General features: G+C 47.6%; 1 protein-coding gene across 2 annotated transcripts; it reads right to left on the minus strand.

Moving 5' to 3' along the window:
- Positions 1 to 10: 10 nt before the first annotated feature.
- LOC120957236 (endothelin-converting enzyme homolog) lies at positions 11 to 5,549 on the minus strand. Of its 2 annotated transcripts, none has more exons than XM_040379322.2 (5): positions 4,887 to 5,549; positions 3,129 to 3,393; positions 2,534 to 3,051; positions 2,047 to 2,465; positions 11 to 1,982 (listed from the first exon to the last, which is right to left on the minus strand). In XM_040379322.2, exons 1-5 carry the CDS (start codon positions 4,896 to 4,898, stop codon positions 827 to 829), a joined length of 2,370 nt encoding a protein of 789 aa, XP_040235256.1. In that variant the 5' UTR covers positions 4,899 to 5,549; the 3' UTR covers positions 11 to 826. The 2 variants fall into 2 exon arrangements, with proteins under 2 accessions (XP_040235256.1, XP_049464578.1); XM_049608621.1 differs by lacking the exon at positions 4,887 to 5,549 and adding an exon at positions 3,636 to 3,807.
- Positions 5,550 to 14,250: the final 8,701 nt, after the last annotated feature.

A 14,250-nucleotide genomic window follows, 5' to 3' on the forward strand; every position in this document is an offset into this window, starting at 1 on the left:
TTTTGAACAGTTGTACAATCTAGGATAAGTTTTATTTCATTTGTTGTTGATTCCCGCATCAAACGTACATGTCCATGCTGTCGTCGAGTAGGAATTCACGTCGCTTCTTACCTTTCCTGTTATAACTGTTACCGCAGTATTCACCACATCATTGACAGCCATCGTGCTGGCGCTCATACTATCCCTCCCTCCTTTCCTATTCGATAGACACTGCTAGACGAATAGTGCGTCTCCCTGCTTAGCCAATGTGCTACCCTCATTTTAAGATACAATCACAATTATAAACGTTTTCGTACACTATAAACGTGGATTTGTTACTCTTACGCAGTTTGTGTGTATGTTTCTGATGCGAGAAAATTGAGGAAAATACTAAAGTAAAATGCCTTCAAACACCCATTCCCTCGGCCCCGGGCGATCCGCTCGTTCGCACGATCGCCGCCCATAGCGAGCAGTAGAAAAAGTTAGTAATAAAATAGATATACTTTCAGTTTGTCCGTTTTTGTGTCTTACATACTTAGTTTTTGGTTGCTGTCTTTGACTTAGAAATCTTACTCGCAATGCTCTCTAATTGGATTGCCCCGCTGCCCGCTGTTCCAGGAACGTTTCAGGCCTGTTACCTGTGCGTGTGCTGTTTGTGTTCTTTCACTTTGTTTTCTTCATTTGGCCACGTTGAATTGATATATGAACACTGTCACAAAAATCGCCCACCGAGTGTGCACAAATGAAAACACGATCTAAATGAGAAAAATAAACCTTCTGCAGAACGTAAACACATTTGTACCACCATGCTCGTCCAGTTGCAGTTGTAGTTCTCCCACCGCACACTCTACCATACCACACACTTGTCGATCGGATTCATGCCCGTACCGAGGGGACAGTGGAACGTGTCGGAGAACTCTTTCAGATTCGAAAGCGGCCCTATCACGCGATACTTGGGCGGCGAGTGGGAATCCTTCTCGATCTGCAGCGTGGTCGTCTCGTCTGTCACGGCCGAACACCAGACCTGCGCGAATGACACGAAGAACAACTGCCGGTGGGTCATGTTTACACCCGGCAGGGGTAGCGTGTCCGTGTCCGTGTAGCTGTTCTTCTCGTTGTTTATGTACGCGTGGAAGGCCGCCTTCAGGCCACCATTGTCGGCAATGTTCTCGCCCATCGTCTGCTTGCCGTTGATCGTTTTGCCATTGATTCGGTAGGCACTGTACTGTTGGTTGAAGCACTCCGTTTGATTCTTGAACCGCTCGATCGTCTGATTGTTCCACCACTGATGCAGATTGCCGTACTTGTCATACTCCCGACCCTGGTCATCGAACGCGTGCGTCAGCTCGTGCCCCATCACCACACCCATTGCACCGTAGTTTAAGCTTTTCGAGTTCTTGATGTCGAAGAACGGGTTCTGCAGAATGCCCGCCGGGAAGACGATCTGGTTCTTCGTGGGCGTATAGTACGCGTTCACCGTGGGCGGTGTCATGCCCCACTTTGTCTTGTTCACGGGTTGATCGAGCTTTTCCAGGTTCTTTTTCAAGCTGTAAATGTTGTAGTTGATGTTGTTGTCGAAGTAGGTCTTTGGGTCGATGTTCAAATCCTGATACTTGCGATCCAACTCCTCCGGGTAGAGGATGTAGTCCGGGAAGCCAATCATATCGCTAATCGCATCGGCCTTCTCCACCGCCAGTCGGCGTGTCTCCGCATCCATCCAGCCCAGGTTCTTGAAGTTTTCCTTGAATGCATCCCGCACCTGGTTGATCATTTCTTCGGCTTGCGGTTTGGAATCACCGTGAAACACGTCCCGCACAAACATGGCACCGACAGCGAAACCGAGCACATTGCTCGTGTCCGACACACAGTACCGCCAGAGCTCTTCACCTCCGTCCGAACCCATCAGTGCCTTTCGGAGACCCTTGTACGCATCACGGAATGCCTTAGACAGGCAGGCGGTCAGCGTTCGTACCGTTTGCCACACGAGATAGTTGTTGAGAATGCTGAAATGGAGAAAACACAATGTGTGAGACATAATAAAATCCTCTTGTCCAGATCTTCACCTACATCTTCTTCTCATCCGTTGAGGTGTATTCCTTCATCAAGATGTTCAGCTTCTCGAGGTACTCCGGAGCGTACACGACGACGCGCTCCTTCTCGGTGATCTTGCGACGTACCAGTCGGAACGCTTCCTCAAAATGCTCCTGCCAGTTGATGAATGGGGCCTTCTCCTGCAGCATCGCCAACGTCATCGGATGGTACAGTGTCTCCTCGTCCCGGCGCATATCCTGCGGGGTGGTAATGTTGGCCAGACGCGTCTCAAACTCGATCACCTCAAGCATCTGACGCCGTGCGTCCGTTTCGTCCGCCCCGAGCAGCACCGACACCTTCGTCATGTACTCCAGATAGGCGGTCAGAATCTTGGCGTTGGCCGTTTTGTTTAGATAGTTATCCCGCGATGGAAGTGTCAATCCACCTTGATCGATCTGTAAATATTATTGTACGTAGTTACCATTACTTCTCACTGGTACCATTTGCAGCTCTGCTCTCCAACCTGTATGATATGCTTGCTAGAGTTGCGATCATCCTCGCCCACAGCCCACCCGAACAGTCCGCCCATGTTGTAGCGTATCTGCAGCGTTTGAAGCGTTCGCTGCAGGGACCACCGCTGCACGTCAAAGCCGCTCGCGTTGGCCGTCACGTTCCAGCCACCGATCTGGCGCAACAGCTTCTGCAACGGTTCCGCGCCGAGCTTCTCCATCGTTTCGTCCTCATCTAGACACGATTGGTAGTACAGTTTGGCCTTCTTTTCCGCCTTCGACTTAAACTCCGCCAGTGGCCGTTCGAGAGCGTTCTTCAGCACCAGCTGATTCTGCTGCTCCAGCTTCCCAAACAGGCCCCACATTGATTTACCCTCCGGGATGGGATTGTTGCGGATCCACTGGTTGCAGGAGAAGGCGTAGAAATCGTCGCACGGATCCACACTCCAGTCGATCGAGTGCAGTATCTCACTCGCCGCAAAGATGCAGTGTTGATTCAGGCAGGGCAACTGTTCGTCCACCCCGAACGGATCTGGAGAGGCATGGTAAGATATTTTGAGAACATTAGACAAACTAGCACTACACTTACTGGCTGCTACTGATGCTTACCCGAACCAACGTGAGGACGCACATGAAGAATACGCGTTGTATCGCTCGCCAGCAAACTGCTCAGCACCACAATCAGTATGATAGAGAGCGCCAGCAGCGACAGCAACACCTTCTCCAGCTTGCTCCGAGCGTTCCAAAGCGAGGATCCCCGGGCGGCATGGTAGCGGATGTGCATCGTAGGGCTGCGCGTCGTCTCGTTGATCTGTATCGAGCCGATGCTGCTGCTGTCCTCGTCAGCGAACTGTGCCTGCTTATATCTCGTCATCTGTCAAAAGATCACCGAACAGACCCAACATTCGACATTCGTAAAGTTTATTTTCTACCAGCCAACAAACTCCCGACAATTAACACAATCGATTTCGTTTGCGTCGCAATTTGTTTGCGTATTGTGCCGCCCCGATTCACCCAGCACTACTATAGCGCCTCAATTCGATACAACTACTCGGCCGACACCGCAAGTACGCGATATTCCCGGGCCTGCCAGAGTCTGCCTCTAATCAAACTGACACGAATTGTTGCTACTGCTGCTGCTGCTGCTGCGGCTGCTACTTCTCATCGCGCTCACGATCAACGTCTAACTGTGTTTCACATGTTTCGCGATCTTTGCGTTCGCTCAGCCACGCCAAAAACCGCGCAAGAGCAAACGCAAGCGAGCGCGCGCGTGCGAGTGTGTGCGATCATGTAAACAATCACCTCTATCAGCTCCAACTCCAACAACCCGGACCCGACAATGGCCGCCTGCCTGCCTGGCTGCCACTTCGCAATGCGATTACGCTTGCGCACAACGGCACAACACACGGCTTAGCTGCGGCCCGCCAATTTGTCTTTTCAAATCAGCATTTGAGGTGAGAGTAGGCCATTGGGAGGGCACGTTATCGCTCCGCTCATTCATAAAACCACTCCCAGCGTTCCCCAAAATAGAACCCTGCCTGTGGCTTATTAGAGAAAGACGCTAGTAGTGGTAATAGTTTCTTTATCCACATACTACCACAGCAAACCCCGTTGCTCGCTGCGATTAGCGAGAATGTTGCGGTTTTTACAGGCAACGGCAGTATGGGGAGGATGTAAATACATCTCACTGTAAACCGATTCTTGCACGTGTCTTGAAAGGTTTTACGCCCCTCAGAGCTAGATAATTAAGAGGGAACAATTTATTGCTTCCGTATGGATTCTCGGGGCAGTTCGCGAAGTTCAACAACAGCAAAGGCCCACCCGGGAGGAAAGATACGCTCTGGTGCACTCGAGTACGCTTGTTGAGTGAATTATTGCATTCAATTTACAATCGACTTAAATTGTATCGTTGATAAAAATGTCTTAATTTATACAACAAAGTTAAGAGTACTTTAGCTTCGCGGAATCCCACTATGACAAATAGCGCTTCTATGTGAAATGTGATGCAAATGGTCATGTAAGTGGGACTGAGAGAGATGTCCCCATGTTGTTGTTGCTGCTGCAGCTCCACACTAATTGAAGGAACGTGCAGCAGTACCGCAAAATACACAATACCCAACCTGGTAACCATATTGTATCGAGGGACGCTCAATTCTCCCTTCCCGAAGCATGTAAACTTCCCCACCGAAAAACCCCATTCTCGCTACCGTTTAAAGCTGATTCAGACACATTAACCCACTCATGGCGTTTGGTTTATCTTATCGTACGTTTTTTGTATCCACTCGTTTGCATCGGGTTGGTAATCATTTAGCTCACAATGTTTGTGTGCTGCCGTTTCTGGAAGCCCTTCCTCCCTTTCGTACTCACCTGCACCGACATGGTTGGAATGGGGATTGTGTTACTTCTTCTTTTTTTGTTGCACTGATAGCACCGTGGATGTCGCACCGTACAAAAACGCACTCGCTTTTCCTACTCTTCCACAGTCAGTCTTTTTTACGTTCAGTTTACTACAACGGAATGTGCTTCACAGCGGGTGCTCCCGTTACTGTTCACGCATATGGAAACGAGCCCCCAAGTAGGGCCTGGCTGGCTACCATATTGAAGTGGTCGTTGCGCGCCTTGGGCAACACCTGCAATGAGTATCTTCTCGATAATGCTGCTGTGATGCCTGGACCTACTATCAACAGCGTTTTTGCACTATCGATCCGTTCGTCGCTAAACGATTGCTACTGTTCCTTCGTTTTTTGTCCCTTTTTTTAGGCCAACCTGGGAAGACGCTTCGTTCGTTTACGGGCCCTTCAGCACACTACTTCAGATGCTGCTGCTTTGGAATGGTGCGAAGACTCATTTCGCTCACGTTTTCCACTAACCTACCGCACACAGCTTCTCTGAATAATCAAACTTTTCCTTCCTAAACATCCTATCATTCCCTAAAACACACACGCAATTCACCAAACCCCGTTGGAGTAACCTTTTCCTTGCGTCCGTGGGGAAAAAAGTGGTTTGTATTGGATGAAGGACCATGGATGAAAATAGTTTGCATCTGACATGCGCCACAACCGTCAAATGTAGCGCGGCTGCGTCCGAGCTTCACTGTTTGGCCCGAGAGCTGTCAAAATCCCGCAACCGTGCCCGTTCCGTGTGGCAGGGCAGAGAAAAGCCGGGAAAACGGATACCAAAACAAACCGCCTTTCCCCCTCGCACACTCGCTTCGCCTTCCCCACCCGTCGACCCGTCGGCACTGGGATCCGTCAGCGTGCAATCAGCTGGAAATGGGGAAAGCGGATTTCCCCGGGGCGAATGTCGTGGCAGTGTGCGGGGGGTAATTTTCCGCTACCTGTCAAAGTGAATTTTTCATAAACAATTTACCGTTGCTGATGTCGCTGCTTGTCGTTTAGGTTGGTTTACAAGATGAAGGGATATTTTCTTTGGAATGTAATGTATTCAGCGTAGAAAGATCTAATCTTATTGATTCTGTTACTTGTAAGCTTGTTTACAGGAAATACTGCACACGCTGAATGAGTCTACCGCAACTTACTTATGCCTCATCTTGCCGCATTTCTATGACAGTGTATGTTGCAATTTACGTCTCATTTAAACGTAAACCAATAAACAACTTTTCATGTATACAAAACCACATCATTTGCGTCATGTATAAAAAAGGTAATCCCACATCTAAATGTACACATAACTCTAAAGGAACCACAGTAGATTTCAAAGACTTTCAAAGAATTGTTTGCACTGTTATTGGATTTATGTCACTCAGAGATATTTGGTATATTCACCGCGATAGTTCAATTAATTGTTCATTGTTTTTAACTGCTATTACAATATAAGAACTCAAACATCATAGGAAGGGATACATTTCGTAGCTCTTTGGAGCTCACAACATACTGGGAACTCAGCTGAGTTGTGTAGCTCAAATCTCCCGCAAGGGGAATCAATATCCTTTTCTCCTTCCCTTATGATTCTTCTCTTCTGAGCAATCGCATGTCTGTCTCTCTCTCTCTCTCTCCGTCATACACTCTCTCGAAAGATACTCTACCAACAATTGTAAGGACAACAAAACTACAATACGATTGCTAGCTTCTCGAAATTTACTCGAAACTAGGACAAAAATAATTTTACTACCGCTGCTACTGATACTACTACTACTACTACTACTACCACCACTACTATTGCCAGTATAATCACTTTTACTACCAACACCAGGCTCACTAACAAAAGGCAACGCGCTATTGGCCGGTGAGCCACCACCACGAGGAACACATTTTTTGGCCTGACCGTTGGTGGCAAATGCCATTACGTACGCTACTGGCGGCATCATCATCATAAGAAGTTTTGGAATGGAATTGCTGGCCTTCTGCCGAATGCTTCGAAAGTTAAAGAGGCCACCCACAAAGCCGACCGTTTGCAAATAGATACGGACGTAAGTAGGTGCCACTAACGCCTTCCGAAATGCACCATTGGGCAGCATTCATATGCTGTAGTTGGGCAGGTCAGCGGTGGACTCTCGAAAAAGATGCATTTCGATAGGAGGATACATTAAATTGCAGATATTCATTAGAATCAATACATTTGAATACATAACACTTTGAGAGGCTTTCTTAATCCATGAAACCTTTCTAGGTAAATATATTCGTAAGCCTTCAGCTTTTTAAGCGGATTCATGAAGATTTGAAGACTAGTTATCATTGTTTAAATACATCCAATTATTCGTCCTCTTCGCAGCATCTTTTTAATAATATGTGCAGCCTTCTCGAGCTGCCTGTGTCGCCAACTGACCTTGCAATCGGTCCCGTTTATCCTGTAGATTATTTGTGGAAGGTGAATTAAAAGCAGCTCCCCAACATTCGTTAGCTTCCCAGATGACACGTTCTCGCTTCCCATACGCTACACATTGCGCCCTTTTGCGCTTGATTCCGTCAGACTTCACGCAGGCATCTACCGTGCGCTTTGATGACCCAAATTTAAAGTCAAATAAAACGCGACGAAAAGCTTTCGCCCGGTTGTTGCCTGCAGTCGCTTTCGGTTGCACAACTCCAAACTCAATTAAACGATGCATTGTACAGTCAAATTCGAACTGTTAGCATTGCGCCCAGCAGAGGCAAGAAGGGACCGAACCAAGCGCAAGTGACGACATTCGGTCGATTGTGGTTAGCGAGGATCATACGCTTTGGCCTGCGATCGAATAAAGCAGACGCTCGGGTGTGTGGTGCCGCGTGGTCATGCACCTGTACACTGCTTGACGTGTGGTTGCCGCGGATTCCCGAGAATCTGTGGGAACACTCGCCGCAGCGCGTTCCAACAAATCGCGGCCACTACGCTGATTAGTCCGGAACGACGGCGAAGGTACGACACGAAATTCTCAACATTTGGTCGCTCGGTTGGTTAGTTCATGCTGCTGCTGTTGTTGCAGGTAGTTTCAAACAAACTATCAACTTTAGTGCCCATGCTTGCGTGCGCTTTGTTGTTGTGCAACCGTACTGTGCCGGGGCCTGTTTGTGACGTGACGTCCTATCGAGCGGTTTGAAGTGTGCAGCTCGTTTGGATTAACTTCGGCCCAGCGTTTGAAGCTTTCACAAAGTTGGGTTGGAAGCTGTGGAGTTATCTGCCTGACAGCGTTTTGGGAGGCGAAAATTCTGGGAACACTCTTTTGGCAAATGATTATTATAAATTTATCGCTCTAAAACTGTGAACCAACTTTCAGTTCTCGTTAGGATAATGGATTTTAGTTACCCATGATGTAGTTTCCAAACTTTTGCAAAGGCGGAGTTAATTAATTGACTGAAAAGCCAAATCTACTACTTTTAAGGTATTTTCCCCCTTTTTCTTTCTTTGTCATGCATTGCAAAATTGTCACTGGCTACGATTTCAAAGCGACACTGCCAATGTCATCGTTAATTTAAATTCAAATCCATTTATAGATGATTTCATCTCCATTCGAACTCATCAGCACAGTCCACAATCTGTTTGCTGTTTTGACCATTCTAAGCCATCGTACGGAAACAGATTGGACAAATCCTCCGACCAGGACTCGGAACTAGTGCCAAAGTAACGTTTCCACCATCTTCCTCTTACGGAACACATCCACCGGGCTATCGGTTACTATCACCATGGGGATCGCTTTCATCCTTCCGGCGTCAAACATCCTCCAGCGCCGTTGTTGACCCCCTGCTGTCACGAATGCATTTCGTACATGTCGGGCTCGATTTTCCGAACCAAACATTTCACTTCCCACAGACATCACCTGTCAACCGAAACGCGGGGAAGCGCAGTAAGAGTACAATTTACTGCCCCAGCCCAAGGACCAACTATCGATTACTTTTGGGCTGCTGGTGATGCTGGCAAAACCCGGTGACCGGTTCCAAAAATTTATGCCATGATGCCCCGTGAACGTATTGCCGTATTGCAAACGGTGGGGGTTTTTTTTTGCTCTTTCTTCACTATTACTTCAACTACCTCCACCATCGACAATCGCAGCAGATGGTCACGATAATTTGCATTCGAGAAAGCAATTCGTTCAATTATTTAATTGCCATCGATTTTTCCATCATCCAGCCAACCATCCAACGGTGCTCTGCTATATTTACTGTGTGCATCTCTCTCTCTGAGCGTTCTCCGTACCACCGTGCCACGAAAGAATCATCCACGCTGACATCCTTCCCGTACCGCTTTCCAGATGAAACTTGTATGAAAACCACCCCGTCGAACGAAAAAAAAGGTGGAAAATTAAATATACATGTATGTCAGATAAAAATGCTCTGCCCAGTGTAAACATTTTGAGTGCATAATGACATTACTTATTCACCTAATTGGGCAGCGCAATCGTGCAATGGGTTCGAGTGGTTCTTTTCTTCGAAAACCTCATTGCGGGACTCATTAAGCTGACATTTCTAGAAAATATTACCTCAACAACGTTTTGCACAAAAAGTTCTCTGATCTAAAAGTGTCAAAAAGGATGCATAATTGCTTGATTAATAATTGATAGCAGTTACATGCAACTTCAACTACACCATGCTGATCGAACATCGGATAAACCAGTTTGCGTACAAGTTTTCATCAGTTGAATTTCATCCTCCATTTCTGCGAACTATGCGAACTTTGTTTGATTTTTCCTATATTGATTACCCACACGCCTGCCCTACCTGCACCTGTCCGTACAGTGGTTCTTTAATTTCTCACCCTTTCAACCCGCCCCCGGTGGGCTGCCGTTTGTTAACCGCACCACCCGGTTTACCCTTACCTCACACGTTTCGCGAGCGCTCCATTTCTAATTATGAAATATGCAAATAAACAAAAGGCATATTAAATTTCTGCCAGAGAGTGAATCTTATTTATTCATCGACAAGAGGCTAGCGCAACGTGAGCACCGTGTGTTGATGTGTGTCTGTGCAGTTTATACCGAGCCGGCCAACACATTGCAACCATGCGCCTCCATGTATAGGGGGAAACCGTGGCAAAAAAGGGGCCACAACTCTCCGGTTCTTCGTATTTAGCACTGACCTGGTGTGTGTGTGTATGTTGCCCATCGTCCACCTATAGGATTCGGATTCGGTTTCCATTTCTCCCCCTTCTCTCTCTCTCTCTCTCTCTCGAACGGTGCAAAAGCATATGTGCTTGAACTTCTACTTTGTACTTTCAGTGCAGCTTGGTTTTTAGTTGGTGTTGCTTTTTTATTCAACAAACGTGTGTGGGGCGGAAAAATGGAGATAAATTATATATGGTGTAGTCGTTTTTTCAAAGGTTTTCGAGTGTCCGTTCACAACACTTCGGGACGAATATTCATTCGATATTGATTCGAGGAAAACCTGACTACAGGTATGTATTAAATTTGAGCGCTGTTTTGGAAATAGAATTCCCCTGATCGTGTTAAGGATGTTTGAAGGTGAACATGAGGCTGCAACATGACGGGGTAAGTTGTTGCAACGCATTCTATAGTGCTGACCATTGCATGCTGTTCTTCCCGTTGGTCCACGCCTTATTTTAACTAGATTAAATGTGTGTATTTTTCCTGACAAAAGAACCACGCGCCAAAACACTGTAAGGGCTGTGTGAAACAATGTTAATCAACCATCTATTTACACAGATAATCTCATTAAAAAATCCCCCAGAAGCATCCACTTACAGCAGACACCAGGGCCAGACCATGTCTATGCAGCTGACAACAGAGAGAGAGAAAGAGAGAGGGAGAGAGCGAACAAGAAAAAACTAGAGAACGAGTAAATGAATAAAGTTTGCATATTTCTTGTTCGTGTTACATTGTCCCGACACACCCCCGAATAGTGGCCGTTTTGTCGTGTTCGTGAGGAAAGAAAAAAAACACGATAGAGAAAACCAGGATCTTACCAAATGGAGGATGTCTGATGTGTAAATGGAGCCCCCCCGGGGGTGTTCGTTTGCAACCCATTCCGTCCACACACACACACACACGCCCGCTGCCAATGCTTCCTCTGATCCACTTGGTAGCACCCGCCAAAGTGCCATTTATCAGTCGCGACATTGTCATCGGCTCTCCGGACACTCCCCCCCCCCCCCCCCCCCCACCACAAACCGTATGTCCTTCAAACGCGCACCATAACCAGCCCACCAGCAACCGAACAACAATCGGCAAAGATTAGCATTACAGCATGCAAAACTTTCACACCGAGAGCGGTAAAGGGATCGTTTGAAGCCAACGCCGAGCTGGGCGCGCTGGCAGAAAGAAACGGAGGAAAGAAAATGAATCTATTTCCCCTGGCCTATCGTTCGTCTGGCCACCAAAAACTAACACGAAAAGAGAAACAGTTCACAAAGTGCCAAACGACTACACAGAGAAAGAGAGAGAGAGAGAGAGAGAGAGAGAGAGAGGGGGGGAGGAAGGGAGCGACTACTCGAAGTCGTCTGCATGTCGCAAAGGCAAAGTTGAGTCATTTTCATCCCCCAAAACAGCATCCCGCGCGCGCTTTATATCAGTCTTCTGCTTCGTTACTGCGTACGGCGAGAAACGGGGGAAGAGCAGCAAATAGCGGCCACACGAATACATCCAATTCGTTTTTCCCTTCCCACTCAATGAAGGACACACTCCGGTGACGAAATCTGGCGGGACAATTGCAAGTGGCATATTGAAATTGAATAAACAGTCCCCGGGGCCGCTTTTGTTAACGCGCCCGAAGTGTTGCTAAGCTGCTTCAACGCGTGGCGTTCGTCTCCCTTGCGACCCTCCGCAGCGCTAAGCCACGAAACCCGGACGAGTAATTGTAGTTTTGTTTTTCTTTAGAATGTTAAAAATCGTTTCTCTTTGTTGGGCTGGCTCTTGCGAAAGCACGATGGAAAATGTTGTGAAACAAAAACCCTCCGGTCACTAAACAATGGTTCGACGAACTGATTAGAAAAGCGCTGACGTTGCACGTGGGCCTTCCAGCTCATCACCATCATCATTATCGTCATCATCATCTGCGTGTCTCCTGCTAGTTTCTGCCAGTCGTTTTGTGCACCGTAAAAAAGAACCTTCGCCACACCAACGAAATGGCGTTTAATCTCTCTCTCCTAGCTGCCCATCACTAGCAGGGGCCTACGATCGTTTGTTTTGCGCTTCCATCAAACCCGGTGGCACGATGGCACGTGTCACTCGTGGGGTCCACATTCGACGGGTTCGGTCGGAAACTGTAGGGCCAATCGAAACCGGGTGCCAACTCATCTACATTCGCCGTGTGGGAAGGAATGGGGCAGCGTGGGAAAGCGTGAGAACGCACCAGAACACACGCGGAACCGAAGACGACTCGGACAGTCGAGTGCGCCTGGTTGGGTTTTCCGGTCGCCCCGAAGCACTAGCCACCCTTCTCCACTACAGACATAGAGCTGTCTGTGTGTGTGTGTGTGTGTATACACCCCAGTGCGTACCGCCAACCTTCCCCTCTCTCGGGCTGAAGACGGAATTGTGCTGATCTTAAAAGGCGACACCGAGTCTGCCTACATTAGCCATATTATTGTATTATTCTTTATGTAACGCAACCGAACCTTCCGCCACGGCTCCACCCACTCCCATCCCCCCGCCCGTGCTCGACGCCCATTGCGTAGCGAAAGTATTGCGTGCCCCGCCAACCCACATCCATCCATCCTGGGGCGAAAGTGCTGACTGCTCGGAGTGTTCGGCCCGGGCCGAGGGCTGGTGAAACTTTCGCGCGAGATCTTCTTAATACAAAAGCCCCACTCCCTCGCGATGCTCCGTCCTGACCGTCCTGCCCGCCCGTACCTCGTGCAGAATCTAAAATGAACCGAGCAACGAGCACCGCGGCCCAGCCCGATATCATTAAGCACGAAGAGCTTTGATTAGCTTGGGTGGGGTGAGCGGCGGTGGAAGCGGGTGTCAGTGATGGTGTGCAATATTCCAGCGCAGAGCATGGAGAGAAGTGTCGCCAATGACTTGAAGCTTTTCGTGGTTTGCCTTTCTTTTATCTTTTTTTCTCAGGGAGCCCTGAGAAGACGCGCTAAGAAGAGGGTTGTCGTTGGTTAACGTTCATCGACACGGTGGCATCATGTCGCTAAAAGTGGGAAAGCAAATATTCACGGGATTTGGCGAAATGAGCGTTCAAATCGAATCGGTTAGCGCTCGAGATGCAAGTTCGATGAAGCTCTGGGTGGTGATTTGATTTTAAACATGCTCTTTGAGGGTAATTTTATAGAATTTCTTAGTAAAGAAGAATCAAATAAGAACTTTTTCCTGCTTTACATGCATTACAAGTAAAATTGGAAGTATTTGAACTCTAAAAATAAAGAAGAAAAAATGGGTAAAGCCATCGTACAAAGCATCTACAAAGTCCTTGAAATGAAAGCCTCTGTTGATGAATCGCTGGAGAGCTCCTTAGGATTGATTTAACTTGTAGTTCATCTTGATCATGATGGTCATGTAAGCGACAGATATCAGGTTGTCTTGCAGTAAGTCAATAGTTAAACGACTAAGTCATTCATACTCAATTTTATGATACTTTAAATTCATCCTTGTCCATAACATTACACCGCGTAAAGCGTCCTTCCAAAACCTGATTTACTGTGGCAGCGAATAATTGCCAATAGCGTGTACGTGGCTAATTATGCTCACACCATAAATAAATCCTTTTAAAAGCTCGTAACAGGCGGCCGGAAAACCCCCTGATCTCTTTATCAGTGTGCTGGACATTCATATTTGCCCACCGAAACCCCCTCCAGCACTTGTAAAGTGTAAAAACCACAGCACGGGCAACAGTTTACTATCGCTTTTCCTGCCCAACAGGCACCCAACGCGAAGTGAGGCGCGAACTTACCCTTTGGGTAGAGTTTAAATCACGCATTCTTCAACACGTCACGTTCGGCTGGGGAGTGAAACGAGCAGGAAAAAAGCCCAATGCAATAGTGAAGCTGAATGGTGTGAATTGTCTTCACGTGCAGACACAAACACGTACAAGGCATGCTCTCGAACCGAATGTGGCCGTTGCAAGAGGCCGTTTCCTCCCTTTAAAAATCCTACTCTCGCCCTGTACGAGCTTATGGCCATGCGAGCTGCAGCTCATATTTTCAACCCCGTAAAATGTTTACGATCCTGACTCGTTTAATTGAATGTAAAATCTCTTAATAATACGTTTCGCACAGCACACACTCGGTGCGCACAGGCCGGTAAGCCGGTCTTGGGGCCGGTTTCGTGCTACAGCACGAGTTGAAACACGAAACATTAAATCCTATCGGTACCATCATCTCTGCCTGCGTGTATGACCGA

The sequence above is a fragment of the Anopheles coluzzii genome, chromosome 3 (genome assembly GCF_943734685.1).
Source record: "Anopheles coluzzii chromosome 3, AcolN3, whole genome shotgun sequence".
Classification (NCBI taxonomy): Eukaryota; Metazoa; Arthropoda; class Insecta; order Diptera; family Culicidae; genus Anopheles; species Anopheles coluzzii.

Excerpts from the sequence above, each read along its gene's own strand:
- LOC120957236 (XM_040379322.2), bottom strand. Across the intron at positions 2,466-2,533 it reads CTAGCAAGCATATCATACAG|ATCGATCAAGGTGGATTGAC; the intron begins GTTGGAGAGCAG and ends TAATATTTACAG. Across the intron at positions 1,983-2,046 it reads TCAACGGATGAGAAGAAGAT|CATTCTCAACAACTATCTCG; the intron begins GTAGGTGAAGAT and ends TCTCCATTTCAG.